A 23,338-nucleotide genomic window follows, 5' to 3' on the forward strand; every position below is an offset into this window, starting at 1 on the left:
GTGGATAAAATAGAGAGGCCAGTGAGATGGGCCTTAAAATAGGTTCCAACTTGGTCACGATTAGGCTGAAGCGTTCATTAAACAAGCGTTGCGGAAGACCTGCCCTATGGCCGGGAACCTATCAGTTCGACCCGCCCGTCAACCAAAGGGTCTCCGTTACCGTGGATAGCGGTACCTGCTTCTTCTGTAGTGTTATCACCAAGAGCTCCTATCTGAAAGCCCTGAAAGTAGTAATAGCTAATTTAGAATGCTAAGTGACCACCGAAATAGACCTTCTGTTGTATGTTTTTACACTGCTTTTTTAGTCCTGTTGTTGTTAAGCACAAACCCTGAGTCTGAAGGTGGTGTGTGGCCCTTGGAGCTAACATTGAACGTGGGAGACCTAAGTTGATTATACATCGACTTCCGTTGTTGGCATTCACGCAAACATGAGGTCGCCATTTGAGGCGCCCCTATTACGGCGTTTACTAGTCGACCTCTAATTAAATTTTCATAACCACAGGACTCCTACTAACTGAAAGGACATATAATCCGTTGGGGATTGGATCACTGCACAAGCCTTCCAGTCCGCGGATCGATCTCCTGTCGCCCTTTGAAATCCACCCTCAAGGACTTGGTGCCGCTTCGAATCAGCTGCTGAACCCAATCCGGAGCTCCTCGCTGCATAACTTCAGTCATTATCGAATAGTAATTGAAAGATGTTGATTTAACTCACCAAGCCAGCAAAATAACGAAAGATTCCTGGAAGGTAAACTGTCTGGCTCAATCCACTGTCGAGTATATCCACAATGGCATCTACAACCGTGTCGACATGAAGAAGAGGCATCAGGAATCTGGACTGGTTTGTCTCGCCTTTGAATAGTGGCGTTTTGGTGAAGCTTAGCACAGCAAGCGATGTGCGGACCTTCGGTGCATTCTGGACTCGAAGCTCTTGGGCAAGACACTAACTCAAATAAGTATACCGTAGACTCAGAACACAAGTTGAAAACAGTGGACTAATATATCTACCTCATGGAATGCAATTAACCCAGCTTTTGATGCCGCGTAATCAGCAAGCCCGGGAGGCGGGATATAAGCGCTCATCGAGGCCACATTGAAAATATGCCCATGGTTTCGTCGGATCATAGCGGGTAAAAACTCCTTCGACAGGAAAAATGGTGCCAGTAGGTTAGTTTTTAGGGTTATGCTGTTGTCGCTGTAGGTACCCTCGACTACTGTACGCCCGCGTGACAGACCAGCATTGTTCACTGTTACCAGATTGTCAGCCAAGTAGGCAATTGCTGATGAGGATCGCTGCTTAACTTCACTTACCTAGCACAGATGGATCACCAATTTCCGCTCTGATCTTTTGGCAAACACTTGCGATCTCTTTCTCATCACTCAAGTCGCATTTGTGATACAGGATGCGTTTGTTCTCTGCGTTGGTGTTTATCAAAAAGGTGCTCATGGAAATAACGGCTGCAAACGAAAGGTAACTCAAGAGTACAAACCAAGGTTGTAGGTCAATGGGATGATGTCCAACACAACAACGCGTGCGCCCAGTGCAGCCAGACGCTGAGCGACCCCCGCTCCAATACCACCGCTTCCCCCCGTAACCACGACCAGCTCCTTGTTCCAGTCCCAAGTATGATCCGTAACCCAATTGTTCAAGCTCTTGGAAGTTAACCAATCGTTAAGCCACAAGAGGACACTAGTTGTTGCGGTAATGCGGATCAGTTGTTCGTATGGGACAAGAAAAGCGATTTTTGGCGCCAGGAATTGCAACAGCAATGTGGTAAACGGATGAAAGATTGTTTTCCGTAACCCTACTATTATCGGATCGATGTAGAGACCTTCGCGGGGAAGGAAGCCGGTTTTAGCCATTGTCATACGCTTCTTCGAGGGTGAAAAAGAAACAGAACTAACACTGACGGCTGAATCTTATATTTCACATGTAGACCTATATAGACTTATTAGGCATGGGGTTGGGGAAGTACTAACTAGGTAGACTATCTTTCTTACCCCGCGTGTCCGGGAAGCCTCCAGGTTCGTAACTGTTCCGGAATGGACCCGAATGGGATCCATCTTCCTGGCGATTGCCCGTGCCCCACAATGAACCGAGGCATCCGAATGGAATTATCAAACTAAGAGACAGAGCGATAGGTGTGATGCGGACGCGTGCAGACAAACGTCATCATTGCGACCCCCTGTCATATGAAGCTTCGGAACGGTGCCGGAGATCTATCGAAGCCCGGAGCATCTCGACAGTATATAACATAGCCGCCTTCCCAACTGCTCAATGCGACGGAACTGTTATTACATTTCCCCAGCCGATGGTAAAACAGCATACGTAAAATGTATAAACTTCATAACATGCGCTCTCACGGTACGAGGATGCTGCGCAGGTCTTCCGAAGACTCTCCTATTCTCAAGCAAGTGGATCAGGGGAAATACTCACGGTTGACGCGGAACCCTCCACATTATCAGTGTCAATGAGAGCAAGGAGGACCTTCCATACGGCACCTCGTCCAATTTCCCTCTTTGTGGTACAACTCTGGCAGTCTTCTGGGTACTGAATTCCCACTTTGTAGAAACATCGAGGCGCCAAAGACTATAACAAAGGAATATAGATGATATATCAAGTTGATGAACTCATAAGAAACATTCTTTAATATTACGCTGATATATACTGGGAAACAGAAACTATTGCCGTGGACAGACACAATATAATGAACAGCTCAGTGGACACCAAAACCAGGCAAACTGCATCAACACCTTCGATAAATCAATCACTGCCCCCTTCTTCTCACATCATTCCTGCGTGGTTACTTGGCCAATATAATGGATTGTACACTGGCCAAGTAGGTTTCGACAATTTCTGGAGACAGGTTTCCAAAGTAACCAAGCCGAGCTACCCCAAAGATCCCAATACAAAGTGCAAGGAATAAAGCCTTAGAGAATCTTCGTCCCGATGGCTTTATAGTCTTCTGCTGACAGTTAATGATATGATACTTGTTTGTTCAATCAAATTAAATCGAAGAGAAGAGCAAGGAAAGAAAAAAAAAAAAAAAAAAGAAAACGACCCCAACCTACCTTAATATGCCAATCGGACCATGTGGGAAACAGACTCCTCCACCAATAGTGACCTTGGGTCCACGGATAAGACATGGAGTTCCATCTCTTGTCATTGAGGTACCACTGCAACTTTAATTAGATGGTTAAGAAGTCAACTGAAATGCATATCCCACTTACTGATACGCAGCCCGCGTTCCAAACGCGTTTATTCAATGCGTCTTGCACCCAGTAGACGTAGTCATGCTCGGCCTTGGGCTTTAGCTCTACTGATGAGGCATCACCGTCCAGAACGGGCTTTAGAACGCGAAGAGCGTAGTTAATCGAGCTAGTAATTAAGATTAGATGCGAAGCAAAGGGGACAGGAAGAGGTAGGGGTTAAAATGTTGAACCTACTTCTCAGCGGCCATCATAGCTGATGTGTGTCCGGTTGCAGCATTAGGTCCGAGGAGCATAAAAAAGTTGGGAAAGCCACTAAGAACCGAGCAGTTGTAGGCAGCTGGGCCGTCGTACTTAGTCCAGTGCTGTGACACACTCTCGCCGTTTCGCCCGACCACATCCATGAATGGAATGAATTTGTTAGTCCTGAAGCCTGTCGCGAGAACAATCACGTCCGCCTGAATGAAGCCTTTGTCAGTCTCCAGACCTTCTGCGGTAATTCTATCAATCTTCGCGTCGGTTAGTAGGACTTTGTCACTATGTAGGCTTTCGAGGTAGCCAGGGTCGAAGATTCGTCTCTTTCCAGTTCATGAAGTTAGCATAATTATGCGACGCTTCGTGAACCCAAGTCTAGAAGGCATATCAAACAAGGGAGGCTGTACCTTGCATCCTACATCAAAGTCCGGAATCAGGAGATCGTGGTATTTCTTTGGACCTGCCTCTCGCATATATTTCTCTACTTTGATTCGCCGTTTCTCTCGAAGTCTGGCTGCTCCCTTCGTCATCGGAAACAAGCGAAAGTCATTTTCAGCAAGCAAGAAGATGTGAAATCGGTGCAGCTTCATGGCCAAAGGAACGTAGCGGAAGATCCACTGCAGAAGCCGAGGATAGGAGAAGTTTGGAACCGGAAAGATCCAGTGCTTCGTTCGAACGATCTGTGTGAGGGATTTGATCTTTCCCTCGTTGACCAAAGCTGGGACGATCTGGGCAGCAGTGCCTAAAGGACAATTAGTCTGCCTCTTCGGTGGCGATGAGAAATGAACAGAAATTGCATACAGCCATTGCCAATAACAACGACATTCTTCCCTTCGAGATCCACGCTATGATCCCACCGCGCCGAATGGAATATACTCCCGCCGAAGTCTGCGGCACCGGGGATATCACATGGTCGCGGCTCGACAAGCTGTCCAGTTGCTGCAAAGAGGATCTGGCACTCGTGCGTATATTCGCGTCCCGTTTCCAGTTCACGTAGGTATAGAGTCCAGCGATTTGCGTCTTCCCGCCACACACTACGGACTACTTCCGTGCCAAAGGTCATCGCTCGACGAAGATTGTATGTGTCAACCACGTTGTCAACATACTCTTTGATCTCCGTGTTCGAAGGCATAAGCCTAGTCCAGTTTGGGTTCAGAGCAAAGGAAAAGCTATACAATGCGCTAGGCACATCGCAGCCGCATCCTGCATTTGGTATTTCAGTAAGTCGAAGTAATGAAAAACCATAACCAGAATGCATGAACGGACCTGGATATGTGTTGATGTACCACGTTCCACCACTCGTGGGATGCCGTTCGAAGAAGCGGATGTCTTCAAGGTTGTACCATCTCTTTAGCGTTGCTCCTAGGGCTACGGCTGACAAGCCGGCCCCAACACAGGCTATCTGGCTATAGGATGGAATGTCGGGAGTCTTCGCTGTCATGTTAGAAAGCGTTATGTTTTATTCTATGCATATATTTCTCGGTTGTGGTCGTCTTGACGTCGCGTAGGATTAAGTATGAATCCTACGGGAACAAGCGCGCTGGATGGGATCCAGTTCATACCGGAACTGACCCGCACGCATAGATTCACCCGAGGTAGAGTAAGGCATGTGCAAGACAGAGTGCAGGGGAATCCTGAGAAATGGGAAAAAAAATTGAGGAGTGCGGCGTGTGGGGTCTGCTAGTCATCACCTTAGTCGTGTGTCAGTGGCCTCCACCAGTATAGTCATGGTTCGGGACAGACCCGGATCGTGGGGGCTTGGGGTAGATGATCATTTCCAGTAGTAGTCCGTGATGGATGTGCATGCCGGAGATGCTCCGCTTGTGTTGACTGGGGGGTATAATGCTGCAACAGATGGGTCTAGCCATTACTCAACTTACTGGATTCATTACTCGAGGACTATTGATGGATGTTCTGCTCCAATCTATTTCAGAAGTCCACCCCAGTACAACAGAAATTAGAGTACCCAAAAGCAAATGATCGGCAAGTGTATCTTGCCTTCTGCAGAATACGTTGTTCAACCCCTTGAGGGATGAATCGATCTAGATGTCTACATAATCACTTAACGGAAGCTAACGGAAGCTAACGGAAGCCCTTCAGTGTCAAGGCAAAGTTTCAGGAAAGTCAAGCCTCGTCAAGAATCCCAAATCATCCAGACTTTGTCCCATACTTCCCACATATTCCTCCCAATTAAAGAATGGAGCTTGAGTTAAGTCGTGATCCGGGTGATCAAACGGGGTGTGAGGTTGAGCCATGTTATCTGAATGTAGAGAAGCAGTACCAGTAGTCTGACTGGCTGTTTGTAGCACATCTGCGGGAACTGCTTGCCGATACAAAGCTTTGAGGAACTGAAGCGTGTTGTTCGCTGAGCGTCTAACTGTGGCCATCGACTCCAGAACACCCGTAGCTTCTCTCCAGGCAACCCTGGCTTTATCCATAGTAGACGGGTCTAGCATTGATGGGGAGGAGAAGGACATGAGGAGAACTATGGCGGCTGTTGACACATCTAAGCTCGGGATATCAGTACAGATGGGAACGTAGATGGCAATTGGAAAGAGAGAGCGGCATACAGAACCCATTGTACCACCATGCATCGGTAGCGTTTGTGTGGTATGTCTCATGGACTAGGTGCGTCAGGTCAATGGCTGCCATTACGCAGGCAGTGGCAGATTTATTAGCCGTATACAAGTACAGAGCGCTCCTGGTTGCCGAACTGTGGGCTGTCCATTCTTCTCTAACGCCATTTCCACCTACAGAATCGCGCTTGCGTACTCTTTCCGAGTAGAGCTGAGTAAACATCGGACGGTGGAGGAGCAGGTGAAGATGCAAGTATCTATGGATGTAGGTGAGTAATAGCTACATATATAATGATATGACTTACAAGAAGCGCACCTCGCATGGAGAACGTTTTTTTGGTGGGCAATTGGCTGGTTCAGTCTTCCATCTGAATTGAGTTCCGGCGTGTCCGGATCCCACTTAAGGCATGAAGGTAAATTAGCCTCGAACAACGTCAATTCTTTTTCAACTTCAAGGATTGTGTCCAAGCCTCCCAGGCTCTTCGTCGACGCCTGTGGTCTATCCTGGCGTGTCCGACCACACCAAGCGTAATATACATCGGATAGGATCCTGTCTAGGATGTTGTAGAGCTTGATAGCCTCGATATAATATGACAGCAGTGACGGCTCTCCCGGCGGACTTTGTCGAGACATCTCCAAATTTTCTGGTGGGGGGAGAGGAGTTAGATGGGTGGTCATGGTAGGTCGGCCATGCGTCATGCTAAGAGTGCTGTAGTATGGATCAGCACGATATAATATAGGACCGCTCATAGTAGCCGGGCTTACACATCCATCATCACACAGCCGTGCCACGTTCTGCGTCGAATATCGGATTCCAAGGGCGATAAGCTAGCGAGAATATCCGACTCATGGAGTCCCAATCCTAGAGCAACCCGGCAAGCAACACCAACCGAATGCCAGCATCTGCTTGGATAGGGGGAGCTCTGCAGAAATAGCGCTGTTATCAATAGAGTCTGAACTACCCCAAGGGTATTAATATCAAGAAAGTCAAGTCCGATGAAGCGTTTGGACCTGAGAAAAAAGCAATGCGCAACAGATTCGACGTCTTCGATGTCTGCAAATTGACAGCCTAGAGCAAAAATGGAATTCAAGGCAGCATGAAAGACTATTGATCTAGGGCCGGACTCCGCGCCGGAACCCAGTCCAATTCTCAAGTCTGTGAGAGGTATCTTAGCCTCATCTTCAGCACGCCAGAGATTTCGATAGGCTGCTTCAAACGCGGGGCGGTGAAAGAACGGATATAGGGTATATACATGATCGAAAAAGCATCGGACGAGGTGGTCTGCCAGCGTGCGCGGTGGGAGGGCAAAGTCGTCGAACCGATACTCGGTGAAAGTATCCTGCAATGTGCTAGATGCAAGTTCGGCACTAGAAGCATTTGCTGGCCGTGAAGGCATTGACTGCCAGGCAAACCTCATGAGCGAAGCAGTGGACGAACTACCATAAAATTGGAATCGGGAGGACTGCCTCCTACTTTCAGCATCCGGAGCTGTGATCTGCCCCATGCCCGTGACGTGGGCTTCCCCATCGTCGAACAACGGCGACTCATAGGATCCTATATTTGGTGAGCACTCTGTAGCCTGTTCCACTACCCGTCTGGACCGGCTGTTTTCGCTTTCACTGCGTGCAGCTAGCACCGGTTGCTCCGGAGGTATGCCATCCCCGAAACCTGTAGAGGTAGGGACCCGCTCATCGGGTTCCCCAAATGAGGTGGGGACAGCGATGGGAATGCTGCCCGTCTCCACTGGTATTTCATCGCCTCTGTTGAGCTCGCTATGAGGTTCCCGTTGAGCCCAAAAGCCCAGTGAACTGTCGATGGATACCCCGGCCGTCAAACAGGCATTTTCGAGTTCTCTAATTCGGAGATGAAGGGTCTGGAAGTATCTGCGTTGCGTTAGTCCCTTCATGCATTATGCTCGTGTTCCCGGTTGTTGGATGAACTCCTCATCAAACTTACTCGTCTCGGCTGGCCGTCCGGGCGTTATCCGGGTTGTAGAGACACTGGTCTATCCGATAACATCGCCTCTTGCATGGCCCACAGATGGGCTTGTTCCCGTCGCAGCGAACCTTCTTTTCTCTACACGAGTCGCAGGCCAGGGCAACCTTGCGGCGTGCACCATTCCGTCGCTTTGGGTCACCCGATGCTTTCGGGGGCATTTTGTGAACACGGGGGACACCCGGTGCTGTGGAGCAGGTACTGGGAAGGCCTTATGAACAAAACCACAGTCCGGCGCTCCGGGTTTTTAGGAAGACACAATCATTGAGTTACAAGTTCCAACTCGGGGACGTGAAGAGTAGTGACTTGTTCATCCAGCGGGGAGTGTTCCGGTGCCATATGTGGGTGGGGGCTTTGCGGAGGCCAATAGCAGTTACGGTAGCTAAGATCGTCACTTCCTAGGCACGGCAGCATTCCGCTGGTTTTTCGGGTCCGTTCCAGACATGCGCTTGCTAGAATGGATAGCTTCTGAATCTCTCGTATGTTCTAGCAGAGTTGGGTGGGCTATGATAGGGTTATATGAAACCCCCGAACGCGTAGAAAATACCTTTTCTCTGCTACTCTTGCACATGTTCAAACTCAAATATTTACCGTGGTAGATAAAAAATCTAAGTAAAAATGACACGCAATCTGGCAAAAGTACGCTTCTTTTTTACCCTCGTGTTTTGTGTCCTGCCACGGGCCGCTATAAGAATTCCGGCCGCTGTTGTTCGTGCGTGCCTGAAAAGGTTACCATTAGGCTCTTCCATGTGGAATGGGTTTGTTGGTGCCCTCATGACCAACACACCCCCAGATCAGTTGCAGGCAGTCCTACCATCTACGCTAGAGACATATGAAGCATGGGTTCTGTCTCATGGGGTAAGCCGTGCGGTGGATGTCTTAGCAGCGGACAATGCCACTCGTCTGCTTTGGATAGGGCCTAGTGTATCAAAGAAGGTACTTCTTTTCTTCCACGGTATGCTATTCTATTCCCAACGCCGCCCTCTCTACACATGATTTCTGACTGTTGACTAGGTGGCGGATATGTGATGCCACTTTCTGAAGCGCACTTGGACTGGATGTCATATGTACGAACCGAAGCAGTCAACGCCGGGGTGGATATGAGTGTGTGCATTCTGGAATATGGTCCGTGATGAATATCAAAAGTGATGTAACGTACGTGCTGACAATCTAGACTTGATACCGACCAGCAAATATCCCAGACAGATGAAACAGGCAATTTACGCATTACAGCGTCTACTTATTTCCGGGTACAGACCTTCTGATGTAGGTTGTCTTGCAGGTCGGTCTTCTTGGACCAAAGAGCTAATCTGAGCTCGCACAGATCGTCTTCGGAGGAGACTCTGCTGGAGGCCACCTGTCGCTTTCCCTCATGGCGCATCTCCACTATCACTATCAAGCCGATGAGGAAGCAAAGAATGTCGTTCACCTACAGAGCCCTGTGAAAGGATGCTTCCTCGTGTCGCCACTAGCATCGTTCGACTTCAGTACACCTTCCTACCAAAGGTGGCTCAGTGCCGATGTTCTTACTCGCAAAAATGTAGACGAATGGGGACGTTATCTTGTCGATGATTCTCCGTGGCACGAGGAGATATCTGCTGGATATGGCTGGGGAATGGCGCTGGATGTTCCGGATAGCTGGTGGGACAATTTCACGGCTGTGGATCATATTCTTGTGACCGGCGGCTGCGAAGAGGTGTTCAGCGATCATATTCGACTGTTGGGCAAGGTCTTGAAGACAAAATGTAAGGGAAACGTGGCCTTGCACATGAGTAATGAAACCCACGACGGACCGCTTATGGACTTCGGAGCTAGAAGGCCGCCTAGTGCAACTACAAAAGCTATCAAAGACTTTGTTATAGCTTGCTTAAAGGATTGAAGTGGCCATCATACGTTTTCATGCATTTTCATCTATCTCTTTGCGCTTTAGGTTTCTATACTCGACGTTTGGCGTCTTCCAGAACCTGCTGTGATTCTCCTTCACGCATAATCAATTTAACATGGTCCTCGCTTCTTGGGGTTACCTTTACCGGAAACGGTTCATCGGTTTTGTGGTGATTGAGTCGTTTTGGGTTATAGGGTCCCGCCTGCCAAATGTCAGAATTACTATTGCTTCCTCGTCAATACTTTGTAGATAACTTACTGCTGCATAATCATAACAGAATACTAGGCGTGCCACATTGATGAACAGTCCTCTGAAAGCCAGCCTGTAACCAACGCAGATCCGGCGGCCTCCGCCAAACTGCCACAGACCATGTGCAGCGTCAGTTTCATGTCCATCCAGCCACCGCTCAGGCTTGACTTCCTCTGGGTCCTCGCATTCGTTGCATACTGGAACCTCGTTGATTACGAAGCCAACCCCTGCCGGAAAGTGGTAGCCCTCAAACTCCATATCCGAGGTAAGCACATGATCAGGGGTCAGAACGAAGATGGGTCTCCACCGCAGGAGTTCCTTGATCAAGGCGCAAATGTAGGGCATATTTTCAAGGTCGTCGATCCCTGGCAGACGGAGACTCCCATCATTACAACACAATCGGTCGACCTCTTCCCTGGCCTTTTGGAAAACCTTCGGATAGCAAAGAGCTGCCATAACGAAAATGTTCAATACTTCTCGGGTCGTATCGGATCCAGCCTCCAGAAGCTGCAGCGCAACATACATGGCTTCCTGATCGTCCCCAGTAAACTTGGTGTCCGGGTGCAAAAGAACGTCGCGAACCCATGATGGAGGCGCTGTTCCTTGCTCTACCTTCTCTCTAACTGGAATCCACCATGATTTGTAGACCTCCTCGTTCCAATCGCCGAGCTTCTCCCAGTGCTTCCTCCATGGCTGCAAAACGCGAGGGAGACGATCAAGTTCGGGAAACCAGTCTATCAGGCTGGATCCGATGCTGCCCACGAAATAGGTAACAACATTCTGTAGGTCCTCAAGCTCTTTACCTGATTTGACCAGCCGCTCCCCGAGCGCAATGCGGTGAACTACGGAGTTTGCATACCGATAGTGATGACGGTACCATCTCTCCGGTTGGAACAGATATTCAGCAAGCAGTTGGGTACTTTCCAGTTCCTGCCATGATGCATACTGCTTTAGCGCTGTGCCACTGAGCAGCGAGTGCATTACTCGTCGCTTCTCGGTCCATCCTGAGGGAGGAAGCAGAAGAGAGCGCCCGTTTCGGCTAACAATGCCACTGGCAATGGGCATAGGGCTTCGGCCGTTTGTGAGCGTACCGCGTTTTGCGATAATTTCCGAGACCACGCGCTTGCTATTGAGCAAAATCCACGTTTTTGATCCGAGGTGCAGAGTAGTCATCTCGCCATATTGCGCGAGTTCATTGTTCTATGTTCAATCAGTTTTCTGTAAATAATAATCATCAGTGATTCTACATACTATTATGTGATCTTCGTCATTGCGAATCTTGCGAACGTCTAACAGGCTTCCGAATATCGGTATTCCTTTAGGGCCAGGAGGGAGCTTCCATCTCTTGCCATGGGGAGGCCTGCGTTTCCCAACCGGAGTAAAAATCTCTCGAACGACGAGGAATATTGTTGCTAGAAAAGCTGCTATAGTCACGAGGGTTGCCGAGAGTGGATTTTCTTTGGCAAGCCCGGAGATCTGGGCATGGATTGAATTGCTCATGGTGCCGTGCGTAGGTTGATCAACACAATGGAGGGAAATCGAAGTCCTGGATTTATGAAAGACTCATCCACTTCGAATATCAATGACGATTTTTGCTGCTTCGTCTATCTTTATCCTGGCGACAATTTTGCTTCTGCTACGGAAGATCCGGCACTGTTATGATGAAATTCGGAAAGAACCCGTTGTGATGACGCGCCTCCGGGTCCGTCCCGGTTCCCACATGGGTCCTTTATTAAAGTAGCGGGGGTGCAAATTGTTACGTGGAACGATTGCCCCCGATGTCTTCTACTTTGACTCTGATCATATTCACTCTGACCATATTTTTGTTTCAGCCTAGCCTCTGTGGCATCATGGGTGAGCACGTTCGCGACTGGCTCCGGGACAAAGCCGTTGGATGGAGCCATATGCCGCCAGTGAACAAGATTGATACCCATCATCATTTCGTTCCACCTTTCTATGCACAGGGTAATGGTCACTTGTTCGGAGTTCGTGGTACCTCTCAGCTAATCTGATTATAGCTGTGGAAGAACAAGGGGGCGACCCCAGTGGCTGGCCCACTCCCAGCTGGAACGCTATAGCATCCAAACTGCTGATGAAGCGAGTCGGTGTGAAGACTGCGGTGCTTTCAGTGACAGCTCCAGGTGCATGCATTGCCCCAGAGCGTCAATCACGCGCTCAACTGGCCCGGAGAATGAATGAATATGCGGCAGACCTGCGGGACAAAGACCCCGACCACTTCGCTTTTTTCGTATCTCTGCCCGATATACTTGATACCGAGGACGCGCTCGCAGAAATTGCTTATGGACTAGACACCCTGCATGCTGACGGTGTCACTCTGTTCACGCGCTATGGTCCTTCCAACACCTATCTCGGTCACAAGGACGTTGAACCCATCTGGGCTGAACTCAACAGACGAGGCTGTGTCGTCTTCATCCATCCCACCCACCCTGTCGATATTCATCCAGTCAACCCGAAGCTACCCCAACCGGCTATCGACTATCCTCACGAGACGACTCGCACAGCAATGGACATGATTACCAGTGGCACCAGACTAAAGTACCCAAACTGTAAAGTCATCCTGTCGCACGCAGGCGGGGCCTTGCCGTATCTCATCTCCCGGGTCACGACACCAATGAAGAAGGCACCAGATGTTGCAGTCTCATACCGCATAGGAACAACTCATGACAAGGCGATGGAAGCTTTTCGCAGCTTTTACTTTGACCTGGCGTTGAGTTCGTCGCCGCAGGTTCTGGACATGCTGCTGAAGATGGTTCCACACGACCACATCTTGTATGGAAGCGATTTCCCATATGCGCCAATCACTGCATACCCAGCGTTTTTGGAGGAGCTGGAGAACTATCAGATGAGTCAGGAGTTGCGGGACATGATCAATTTCAAGAATGCCTGGAAACTCTTCCCGCGTTTGGCGAATAGGACTGGCCCGGCTATGTAGTTGATGGCTTAATTAATGGTTAGATATTTTGCTCTTGCTGTATTGGCTATTGTCGTCGTACAAACGCAGAGGGTCTTAGCCATGGCCATTGTGCATCATGCGAATAGTCTCAGCAACTGGTGCATCCAGTTGTTACATTCTGAACATTTCGGTTTCCTTCCCATAGGCGAAGAACATAGACAGGTATAAACCCCTTGCGTTCATGAGGGGTCTGATAGTTGTAGTCCGTGTTATTGAGGTCAACCATAGATGAAGGTGTCACCGGTAAATTTGGACTACAACAAAACCACTTAGTAACATGACGACGCACTAGACCAACAACGATATATCGCGTCTAGTCAGCCACGCGACGGAGAGACATATGTCCCAACAAATCATTATGCGCATAAAATTCATGAAGACGAATCTGAACCCACCTCCCAAAGATCCTCGGAAGGGATGCTTCGGATTTGGTGCAAAATGTGGTGACGCATCTTCTGGATTGGCTCGTTCTAGTCGTGTTAGTGGTAAGATATCAAAGAAGTTTGACGATTCATTAAAGCTATTACTCAAGGTGGCAAAACGATAAGTATGCTTCGTCGCTAGGCCGACTACTGTTTGAGCTGAGATTGATTCCGCACATATAACATGAATTATCAGATCATAGTGTGTATAAGAAACCTTCATTATTGGTGTTGCACTTCGGACACTAAGGGAAATTTAAGCTTATAGAGACTTGGGAAGACTAAGGATGCCTCGGGAGCATTAATAACTATAGAAACAGAGTGACTATCTATAGTAGCTTGTCCGGATGCCTTGCATAAGTAAACATGCTTACCGCCCTGCTGCAGCTGATGCTGGGTTGGGGGCAAACAAAGACGGAATGCTGCAGCAGTCGCGCCGCCCCCTATCTTCGAAGTCAAGAGAGAGACAACCCATCTCGTTCTGCAATCATGAACCTCAACCCCCCAATTATGTTGAAACTGCGTTGTATTCTCAGGAATTTATTGCCATGCTTGAGTCATGCGTCACAAGTTCGTATCCCTCGTTTCCCTTTTTCTCTCATGAGAACAGTGACTTCACAAGGGCTTCCTCCAAGACAGTTCCCTACTTCGGGCTATGTAACCTTAGATCCCCTAGATAAGATTGAGGAAGAGACCTTACCATTATATAAACCGGAGAATTACTATCCCGTTTTCATTGGCGAAGTTTTCGGTTCCAGATACCAAGTGGTTTCAAAGCTGGGATATGGCACTTCCTCTACTGTTTGGCTTTGCCGGGATCTTCGGTAACGTATTCCTGAAATGAGTGCATAATCATGTTTTTAATTGGTTATAGGGAGGGGAATCACTATACCTTCAAAATGTGTGCAAAGGGTGAAAGCTCTGATCGAGAAATTGCTATCTCGAAACATTTGGAGCAATCCGTTAGTGAAGGCAGAAAAAGGATGCTCCGCATGGTCCTTGACTCCTTTGATGTTGTTGGACCAGAAGGGAGATTGTTTGTCTGCCTGATATACCAGCCTCTTGGAATGAGTTTCACTGAGTTTCAAGATTTGCTTCCCGATCAAAGGTTCTCGAAGGACCTCATCCAAAGAAGCACCCAGCTTATATTAGCAGCATTGTCTTCTATGCATGAGAGCGGTGTTACCCATACCGGTAAGGCCACAATAATAAGCGGCTGGATGATAACTGTAGACAACGTGAGCTGATGATTGCAGATATTTCACCGAACAATATACTTCAAGGAGTGAGAGATAGCTCTATATTATCCAAGATGGAGGAAGATGAATTAAAAGGGCCGATTGCCCGAAAGGTTCTGAGCGATCGGAATATTCACTACTCCCGCCCCATGCCTGTCTGTTCAGGTCTTCCTGTGGTCTCCGATCTAGGTGAAGCTAGATTCGGAAAAGAAAAGTACTATGGTGATATTATGCCGGGGATTTATCGCGCGCCAGAAGTCATCTTAGGAATGGAATGGGATTACAAGGTTGATATTTGGTCAATTGGCAACATGGTATGTGCTATATATGACACTAAGAAAACCGGAGTAAGCAGCCCTAGCTGATGTATAGAAAAGGTTTGGGATCTTGCAGAGGGCCATCATCTTTTCTTTGCCAAAGAAAACGGAACTCTCAGCGATGAGCAACATCTGGCTGAGATGGTATCTCTAATGGGCCCTCCACCGCCAGAATTCCTAATGAGGAGTAACCAATGCGAAAGATTCTGGGACGCAGAAGGTATGTCTTCTTATTGATGAACTATCATGGATGTGCTTGATAACAGTAGACTTAGGCAATTGGAAAGGCTCTCTATGTATACCAGAGCAGACTTTTGGGCTCAGAGAGCTGCATTTTTCTGGGGAGGACAAGGTTCTTTTTCTAAACTTCTTGCGCAGGATATTTCGATGGCTTCCGGAAGAACGTCCGACAGCAGAAGAGCTTGTGTATGATGATTTTCTAATGCAGCCGATCATGATAAAGGAGATCAATAAGTTGGGGGCTCGATTTGGGTAGGAGTTGGAGATAGTGTGTGTCTACTCATTGAAAATGAATATCTTATTTCAACGCTCTGACCACTACAATCAATCTGACATGATACTACTAACTCCGATTTATTGTGGGCTGACGGAGAAAATATTGCGGCATCTTGTTCAATGATCTATGCTCAGTTTGCAAACTATAAAAATATTCAGTTTATGTAGGATATCATACTCTGCATGGTAATAGGAAAACCCACGGTTGCTGATGGAAAGCGGGTATCCCACAGCCAGATAAAGATGAGCACCGCGTTGGTCAGGAAAAAAGAGATTCCGTCGCGCCCGCTTGCTACCGATACTGGCTAGCACATTACTAACCATCACTTTTCGTTACATACATTTTTTAGAAGATCATCATCATGCCCCAACCACAAACATACCGTAAAAGGGTTTCTGTCGCTTGTGAAGTTTGCCGAAGGAAACGAATCAAGGTAAGCGGACTCGTTGGCACTTCATTATCGTCGAATGGTACCAAAGTTATGAGCCTTAACGTTCCGATATCGAGTTAGTGTGATGGTGCCAAACCATCTTGTGCTGGATGCTTGAGCTACGCGGAAAACTGCGAGTATAAATATGATAAGGAGAAACGCAAGTAAGCATGTTAATCGGTCGCATTGCTTGTTAGTCGGTCGTTGACACGAATGAGGCCACCAACCAAGCAGCACATACAAGCTCTGAATGCTCGTATAGAATTCTTGGAGTCGCAATTAGCAAAGTATCAGCCCCAAGAAAGAGATATAATTAGCAAAACAACGCACCAGTTGCAGAGTCAGGATGGCAAAGTGGGAAATAAAGATATTTCTGGGGCTCAGTCTCAATCCCTAGACCCTATTGATGATATCACCGATGTCCTTGGGGGCCTAAGCATTGGAGAAGGCGACCAGCTGCGGTACTTTGGCTCGCGCAGCAATCTCAGCTTTATGGAACGACAGGGAGCAAATCCCTTTACCTTTCGCCAAAACCCAAACCAGCCATTACAGCCAATTGATGTAGATCCCGAAATCCGAGAAGAACTGCTCGATATTTACTGGAATTGGCAGAATCCTTGGCAGTATTTGGTTTATCAAAAAGAGTTTCTCAGGAGTCTGGAAGCTCGATTGGATGATGGATACTGTACCCCGTTGCTTCTTCACTCCATGCTAGCCTTGGCAGCGAGATACTCTGATAATCCTAAAGTCCGCACTGTCCCTAATGATTCGAGTACTGCAGGTGACGGTTTCTCCCAAAAGGCACAGGCTCTCCTGTTCGAAGAAATCAAGGCCCCACGAGTTTCAACAGTTGTGGCCGCCGCACATCTATCTCTGTTTGAAATGGCCAAGGACAATGAACCATCTGGTTGGATTTACCTCGGTATGTGTACCTTTCCAATAAAATCTTGATAGCCTCTTTAAGTGATAGCTCACTACCCGCACAGGGATCGCCATTCGAATGGCGTATAACCTAGGGCTACATATAAACCCACATTTGTGGGTTTCTTCGGGATCCATGACTCCTGACGAAGCTGAGCTGCGGTCAATCGCATGGTGGGGTTGTTACATGATTGAAAAGTAAGCGTGCAGTTCACTTATCTGTGATTAAAAACCTTTTCGCTGCATACTAACCGACAAGATTATTTACTGTCGGCATTGGTCGACCAAGTATCATTATTGAGCGCGATATTCAGGTCGATTTTCCATCCAATTTAGCTGATGTTGAATATGGCCAATGGAATGGACACTCGACATCCTCAATTAGCCATTCATATCTATCGTACTCTATCACTACTTTCATCAATACATGTCAACTTTTGCGATTAGCAGCTCGTCCACTAGATGACATGTAAGTTACGACCATCTTTTGGTTACTTCATTTAAGTTGCTTATTTTCGCCTATAGTTATACCCCTGAATATTTTGTTTCCTTGACCGAAAAGAAGAGCATAATGACGAAGACTGATATAGCATTAACTGCTTTCTATAACAACTTGCCAAGTGTTCTTCGGCTGCCACCAACTTCTTCAAGACCCTTGCCGCCGCATATGTATTGTTTCCAGTACGTGCCATGACCTATGCTAGAATCTGTCAAAACCTGTTGACTCTCTTTCAGCATGCACTTTTACACCTTGGTTATTCTGCTCCATCGACCTTTCATCGTTATACCCAGCGATAACGGCCCTTCCCGTCGCTCCATTAATGAATCCGCCTCTGCAAGCTTGGAAACATGCATAAAAGCCGCAGAAAAAGTAACAGTTCTGTTTAGGGCTTACGCTAAGTTCTTTACCTTGGTGATGACCACACCACTCATCGCTTATACTCACATACCGTATCTTGTACTAACTCTCTTGACTAACAGAGAAAAGTATCGATATCCGTCGTTGATCCTGCCCGTACCGCTGCATTCATCCATCTTTTCAACATGACCTCCAAAGACCGTCAAATGAGGGATAAATCTAGACAGCTTTTCCTGGAGACGCTTCATTACTTGGAGCAAATGAGCATCGCCTGGGGATGGGCAAGGCGTTCAGTACGGGCACTTGGCCTGGTTTCACGGAAATGGAGGGTCCATGATATTCCGAAGAACAGGGACCAGTCGCCTGTTGAATCCTCTCTTGTGTATCAAGACGAACGCCAAAATCATGATTCGGAGATTGCAGGTGGCTTTGATGCATGGCTGCAGGACCCACTAGACTTACCCTTAGCATTTCAGGCTGCAGAAGACAATAGCTCTTTACTTGGGGGGAGCTTGCAGCTGGATCAGGAGTTGTTCAATACCCACGATTCTCTATCCGCAGGTGATGATGCATTCTTGTCGGGTCCTTTTCCCGATACCAACTGGGAGCATGGATTCGATCTATGACATTGCAAGGAGGCCTCTTTGGTTTATTTTTGAAAATTATGAATCAGGAGAAGAGAGCATTGGGTGGCATGCGTCTCGAAACTTGTTTGAAAATGATGTGTTGTTTTGAAGATCGCATTACTTTATCCACAGTTTTCTTGCTGCGTGTATTGTACATGTGATTGTCTTTCTGATATATAATGCCGTCTGCGCAAAGCGTATTCCTGTGCTCATAACTGGATGAAAGGAGGCAATATCAGACTTTGATTGGTTAAGGTTTGCCACCCCAGCGGAAGCTTCAAATAAATCTTGATTGCCTTTATATTTCAATTTCTTCCTGGATTCCCTTCATCGGTCTCGCAGCTCCACACTAATTAAAGTAATCCCTATTTGTTATAATCTTCTTTCCCTCCAAATCATAACTCTACCCATACCCTTATAAATCCTGTCTCACTATCACCCCTGTATCCAACAAAGACCGAACAAACGCAGTCACCGCGCGAACAGCAATCCTTGCAATTCTATCCCCATCTCCCACGTCAGGATCAAAAGAACAGACAGTAAGAGACCTGGGTGTGCTCCTCGTAGGCACCAAATCCATACAACCCAACAAGTCCCACTCAAACAACCCCCCCGGGGAAGGGTAATCATTAACCTTCCCATAAGTCTCATCCAACACATCCAAATCTAAATGCACCAAAGCCGGATCATACGACTTGAACTCCAACTCCCTGCGCAACTCACCCACAAAGTCGACCTTACGGTCGCTATCGCCCCATATAGCACTCATCCCTGCATCAATCACCCGCTGGCGCTGAACATCACTCTGATCCCGTAGTCCACAGTACAGAAAGTTGCCATCATACGTGAAAGGTTTAAATCCAGGAACCGTCCTCATAAGAGTCTTCCAGCTCTCGCCACGGAGCATGGAAAGCCCCATCGCGTCGAGATAGCCGTTCTCGTTGACATCAGGTGAATCGAGATCGTCGTGAGCATCGAAGTAGATGAATTTTAGATTGTTGGTGTTCAATCCGCAGGCTACCGCTGCGCTTGCCATGCAGTTGCCTGAGAGGATAATGGGGAAGGTGTTGTTTTCAACGGCTTGAGTGACGGCCGTAGACGTGCGTCGGAGGAGCTCGAAGCTACGGCCGATCTCGCCTTCAAACTCGTCGACGCGGTCGAGTTCAATGAAATTGACTTTCAGGTTTAGATCTTCAAGGGCCTGGATGATGCCGTGTTGGCGGATGCGGTGGGGTCCGTTGCCGACTCGGTGGTCGCGGATGCCGACGTGGTAGGGTGAGAAGATGATGGTGATGGCGCTGGCGGGCATGATGGAGATGGCAATTGAGGTTTGGACTGAAGACTTCTCCACAGAGAGGAAAAGGAAGTTTGAGCCCTTGATTATGATCGATTGGGGAGCTGTAGCCCTATATACTAGTGCAAGTTGCTGCTACATGCAAGTGGGGGGTTATTTCGTATCGAAGATGTAATGGTTTGATACTAATTTTCAGCTGCATTATAGATACAAGGAGATACGAACAGTTATCCTACTTTCAATGAATTATCGTATACTATGAGGGGATTTCTCGTCCCCAAATCTTGAAACCTGAAGCATCTCCTAAACTTAACTATAATTTGATATTTTCCGAAGTCATTGAGGGATGTCTAGTATTCTTATGGTATGGTAAGATCTGCGTATATTAAAATTACGTGTTCCCGGGTACCTGCCCACACGGATGGGCATTATCCAGGCGAATCACATCGTTCCCTGCCTGACTTTTTTCTTCAGCGACCGAATGCAGGGATGGCTATAATAGCATAGTACTATAACATCAATGCACTGATGAAATAGGAAATATAGTTTATCACGGCATATCAGCATGTACGTGAACTATAACACAAAGTGTAAAATGTCATAAAATCTATATCGAGCGCTTTCTAATCTTGGTTACTATCCTAAATTGTTAGCTCTATATAAATCAGCCTTAAATAGGTTGTCACGGGTATATTTAACATTGACAAACATCACAAACGTAGTACAATTGTGGCAATATCATCGCAATCATGTCCTTGGATTCGCGTCATACAAAACAGATTCGCTATCTTTTTCCCGCTGCTCACTTTACTGCTGCTGCACTGACCCTGAAAATGCGGGCAACCATCTTCAGTTTCCCTCCACTAGAATACTCTCAAGCCGAGCTATCTGATATGTCATCGACTCTAGGATCCTGAGCTTCTTGGTTTCCGAGATCTTCGAATTTAATAACATCCACCTGAGCAGTTGACTTTTCCGCTTCCACTGACTGGTCAGGTTTAGTGCTTGCTTTCTCGAGTTTCTGGGTTTGGGCCTTCTTTTTCTAAATCAAGCACGATATGAATCATGATCGTCCTCCCAGGCTGAATGGCCGAGTCCCAACCATCGCGCCTGATTGGATCGCCGTCGATACTGGTGAATTTATAATCCCCTCTGGCAATGGGACGTGCAAGAATCTCATCGGACCGGAAGATTTTCTTGATTAGTTTCTCCATGACCTATAGGTACTATGTCAGAATATGTCCTTTGTCTTTGAAAATACTACCCCTGGAACTGTGCGACTAACCTCGAAGGAACGGCACTGGTTATATGGCAGTAAATATTCTCTGCCCACTGGATCGATGAGAGTCAGTAGCGGTGTTGAGGTTTTCTCGGCCACCCTTGCCATTTCCTCTGCATTCAGGAGAACTCTTCTGACTCTGGTTATTTCTTCCTGAAGTCTCCGTCGCTCCTGCTTCACGGCCTCCTCTCCATCGACGAGTTTCACCGTTGCTTTGGCTCTTTCTGAATTTCGACCTTGCTGGATCAACTTATCTAATGACAATCTGATGTCTTCGGCTGCGTCCTTCTTGCTTTGAATATCTTGTAAGTTTAGTCGTGGCATTCGGCGGGGCCCTTCCTGTCGCAAACCCGACGATTCCGGAGTCGCATCATAGGTTTCATTTCCTGCTGATCTCGTGGCTCGGTCAGAAGACCGGTATCGTGCGGATCTGGGAACCTGCGCTGATGCTGCATGATCTATATAAGCCGAATACGTGTCTGTGGAATCCAGCTTGGACTGAAACTTGCTTGGCAGATGGTGATCTACCATATGGGACAGCTTCAACCTCAATAATTCAGCTTCTATACCTTTCCCTATGTCGCTCAAAAGAAGACACTGTACTTTCCTTTCCATATATTTCAAGAAAGGGTTATCAAAGAAAACAATATCCGAATTTTCGGGCACCGCTGTATCATAATCAAAGCGAAAAGGAAAGGAGCCGTCGAATGCAGAAAAGCGACCGTAAAGTTCTTCGCGCAGGCTCGCACACTCGGGAGAACTATAATTTTCCAGGAAGAAAAACTCTCCGATCAAGCATTTGAGATACTCACAAGTATCATTCATCGTCTCCTGATTTAATCGGGACAGGCCCCGTACAGTCTGGAGACATTGATCCCAGTCCAGCGAGTATTGAAAGATTAATTCAAGCAGGGACCGCTCTAGTCGATAGCCTCCCAGATCTCGAGCACTTTCAATGAGAGTTTCGAGGCTTTTGCAGGAGAAGTATCTGTCGGTAACCTTTGGTTGTTCTGTCTTTTCCGCAATAATCAAGTTTCTTTGTCGGAAAATGTGTAGCCTGTCGAAAACATTCCAAGACCACCTGTCGGGAAGCAAGCTTGTCATATTGATATTGACCGGCTGTGGGAGCTGACGGGATGCTGACAAGCTCCTCATGCTCTCTAATAACAGCCAACATAAGTATGGCTGTGTATTGATCAAGTGAGGGTATTGTACAATTATTCTCGATGCAAGAGAATGTGATTTCTTGAAACACTGGCTATGAGCTATCCGAACAGTCTCGATAGAGCATTGCTCGCTCAAGAAACCCACAAGCAGAGTTGATTGTGCAAGTTCAGCCAACAGAAGCTGCTCGTCATCGGAAATTGACCAGTGCAAGAGGGATTGGAAAGGTCCAGACTCGAGAAAGTCAGAGACTTCGGCCGCGTGTACAATTATGCGCACGCAGACCTCCACCAATTGAATCTAGGAGGCAAAAAATGAGTAATACTGAATCACGGACATGAAGTAGCCTTTAAAACGCACCTTAAGCCCAGTAGATAAGCTGCTTCCCATTGAATCATGATCTCTTGTCGCAAGATGGTTCAGCGCTTCTTTTGTCATGTTCAATGCCGGTATCAGTGCGCCTTTAGTGAAGATTTCTGCATAAGCCCTAATTGTCTTCAGTAAAATGTTTTCCTCTTTCAAGTAGCTAACATGAGGATCCATCAAGCGACTTGAAATAAATATATGCAAATCCCCGAGGCTCCCTTGCTCCAAGAGGAGGTCTGCATACTCGGCCACAACTGGGAAGAAATCGACATGGGGGGCGAGGCGTTTCTCAAAGTAACGAATTCCCTTCTTGAAGTGGCCCATCCGATTTAATTGCGCTAGATATCCAAGCTCATGCTCCAGATCCAAAGCAACATCCAGGTGGAGGTGCGTGGTATTGTCTTTGTCGTTGTCATCAGATGAAATTATACAGTCGTCCTGCCTGCTAACCCCAGTATATGACGGTGCTGCTGCCCAGTACCTGCTTCTTTCTTGTCTCCGTAGTCTACTAGTTTTATTTCTGGGCTTCGGTTCATCTGGAAGTGGGAGGTCTGCCCATTCCTCGTGCGGGTCTTCATATTCGTGAATTCCAGCAGGGGACGGTGGCGCCACCTCAACTGCTGATTCCGATAAATCTTCCTCATCTGAAGCACGATGGCTTGGACCTATGTTAATATTGACCGTCATGAGAGCTATTGATGTGGAATCATGAGGTGAGCGAGTCATCTCTCCTTCGGCTGAAATTTATGGGGTACAGGCT

At 47.5% G+C, this 23,338-nt stretch overlaps 10 protein-coding genes across 10 annotated transcripts; 4 read left to right on the plus strand and 6 right to left on the minus strand.

Annotated features, from left to right (window-relative positions):
* Positions 1 to 546: 546 nt before the first annotated feature.
* BO79DRAFT_155216 (NAD(P)-binding protein) lies at positions 547 to 1,863 on the minus strand (the record flags this gene model as incomplete). The annotated part of the gene is made up of 5 exons (XM_025678776.1): positions 547 to 660; positions 716 to 943; positions 1,009 to 1,247; positions 1,312 to 1,416; positions 1,491 to 1,863. 5 exons carry the CDS (start codon positions 1,861 to 1,863, stop codon positions 547 to 549), a joined length of 1,059 nt encoding a protein of 352 aa, XP_025536497.1.
* Positions 1,864 to 2,804: 941 nt separating this feature from the next.
* On the minus strand, positions 2,805 to 4,906 carry BO79DRAFT_155213 (flavin-containing monooxygenase; the record flags this gene model as incomplete). Its single annotated transcript, XM_025678775.1, has 7 exons — positions 2,805 to 2,966; positions 3,073 to 3,177; positions 3,232 to 3,379; positions 3,448 to 3,788; positions 3,873 to 4,207; positions 4,267 to 4,668; positions 4,732 to 4,906. 7 exons carry the CDS (start codon positions 4,904 to 4,906, stop codon positions 2,805 to 2,807), a joined length of 1,668 nt encoding a protein of 555 aa, XP_025536498.1.
* Positions 4,907 to 5,567: 661 nt separating this feature from the next.
* On the minus strand, positions 5,568 to 8,198 carry BO79DRAFT_155483 (uncharacterized protein; the record flags this gene model as incomplete). The annotated part of the gene is made up of 5 exons (XM_025678785.1): positions 5,568 to 5,971; positions 6,036 to 6,298; positions 6,358 to 6,750; positions 6,807 to 7,925; positions 7,999 to 8,198. The coding sequence occupies 5 exons, from the start codon at positions 8,196 to 8,198 to the stop codon at positions 5,568 to 5,570; spliced, it is 2,379 nt and encodes a 792-aa protein (XP_025536499.1).
* A 457-nt stretch (positions 8,199 to 8,655) lies between these two features.
* BO79DRAFT_155487 (catalytic protein) lies at positions 8,656 to 9,916 on the plus strand (the record flags this gene model as incomplete). Its single annotated transcript, XM_025678786.1, has 4 exons — positions 8,656 to 8,992; positions 9,052 to 9,162; positions 9,212 to 9,303; positions 9,362 to 9,916. The coding sequence occupies 4 exons, from the start codon at positions 8,656 to 8,658 to the stop codon at positions 9,914 to 9,916; spliced, it is 1,095 nt and encodes a 364-aa protein (XP_025536500.1).
* A 55-nt stretch (positions 9,917 to 9,971) lies between these two features.
* On the minus strand, positions 9,972 to 11,671 carry BO79DRAFT_155391 (cytochrome P450; the record flags this gene model as incomplete). Its single annotated transcript, XM_025678782.1, has 3 exons — positions 9,972 to 10,124; positions 10,181 to 11,371; positions 11,423 to 11,671. 3 exons carry the CDS (start codon positions 11,669 to 11,671, stop codon positions 9,972 to 9,974), a joined length of 1,593 nt encoding a protein of 530 aa, XP_025536501.1.
* A 350-nt stretch (positions 11,672 to 12,021) lies between these two features.
* BO79DRAFT_272986 (amidohydrolase family protein) lies at positions 12,022 to 13,124 on the plus strand (the record flags this gene model as incomplete). Its single annotated transcript, XM_025687475.1, has 2 exons — positions 12,022 to 12,136; positions 12,190 to 13,124. The coding sequence occupies 2 exons, from the start codon at positions 12,022 to 12,024 to the stop codon at positions 13,122 to 13,124; spliced, it is 1,050 nt and encodes a 349-aa protein (XP_025536502.1).
* An 809-nt stretch (positions 13,125 to 13,933) lies between these two features.
* Positions 13,934 to 15,618, plus strand: BO79DRAFT_231324 (kinase-like protein; the record flags this gene model as incomplete). Its single annotated transcript, XM_025684150.1, has 6 exons — positions 13,934 to 14,093; positions 14,139 to 14,391; positions 14,442 to 14,748; positions 14,781 to 15,119; positions 15,183 to 15,309; positions 15,398 to 15,618. The coding sequence occupies 6 exons, from the start codon at positions 13,934 to 13,936 to the stop codon at positions 15,616 to 15,618; spliced, it is 1,407 nt and encodes a 468-aa protein (XP_025536503.1).
* A 382-nt stretch (positions 15,619 to 16,000) lies between these two features.
* On the plus strand, positions 16,001 to 18,659 carry BO79DRAFT_200709 (uncharacterized protein; the record flags this gene model as incomplete). Its single annotated transcript, XM_025681515.1, has 8 exons — positions 16,001 to 16,072; positions 16,151 to 16,233; positions 16,288 to 16,997; positions 17,056 to 17,188; positions 17,250 to 17,459; positions 17,516 to 17,671; positions 17,726 to 17,903; positions 17,972 to 18,659. 8 exons carry the CDS (start codon positions 16,001 to 16,003, stop codon positions 18,473 to 18,475), a joined length of 2,046 nt encoding a protein of 681 aa, XP_025536504.1. The 3' UTR covers positions 18,476 to 18,659.
* Positions 18,660 to 18,846: 187 nt separating this feature from the next.
* Positions 18,847 to 19,824, minus strand: BO79DRAFT_247422 (arginase family protein). Its single transcript, XM_025685645.1, has one exon. The coding sequence runs from the start codon at positions 19,782 to 19,784 to the stop codon at positions 18,891 to 18,893; it is 894 nt and encodes a 297-aa protein (XP_025536505.1). The 5' UTR covers positions 19,785 to 19,824; the 3' UTR covers positions 18,847 to 18,890.
* An 866-nt stretch (positions 19,825 to 20,690) lies between these two features.
* BO79DRAFT_289724 (uncharacterized protein) lies at positions 20,691 to 23,265 on the minus strand (the record flags this gene model as incomplete). Its single annotated transcript, XM_025688808.1, has 3 exons — positions 20,691 to 20,986; positions 21,055 to 22,512; positions 22,573 to 23,265. 3 exons carry the CDS (start codon positions 23,263 to 23,265, stop codon positions 20,768 to 20,770), a joined length of 2,370 nt encoding a protein of 789 aa, XP_025536506.1. The 3' UTR covers positions 20,691 to 20,767.
* Positions 23,266 to 23,338: the final 73 nt, after the last annotated feature.

Source organism: Aspergillus costaricaensis (assembly GCF_003184835.1).
Source record: "Aspergillus costaricaensis CBS 115574 unplaced genomic scaffold BO79scaffold_30, whole genome shotgun sequence".
In the NCBI taxonomy this organism is placed as follows: Eukaryota; Fungi; Ascomycota; class Eurotiomycetes; order Eurotiales; family Aspergillaceae; genus Aspergillus; species Aspergillus costaricensis.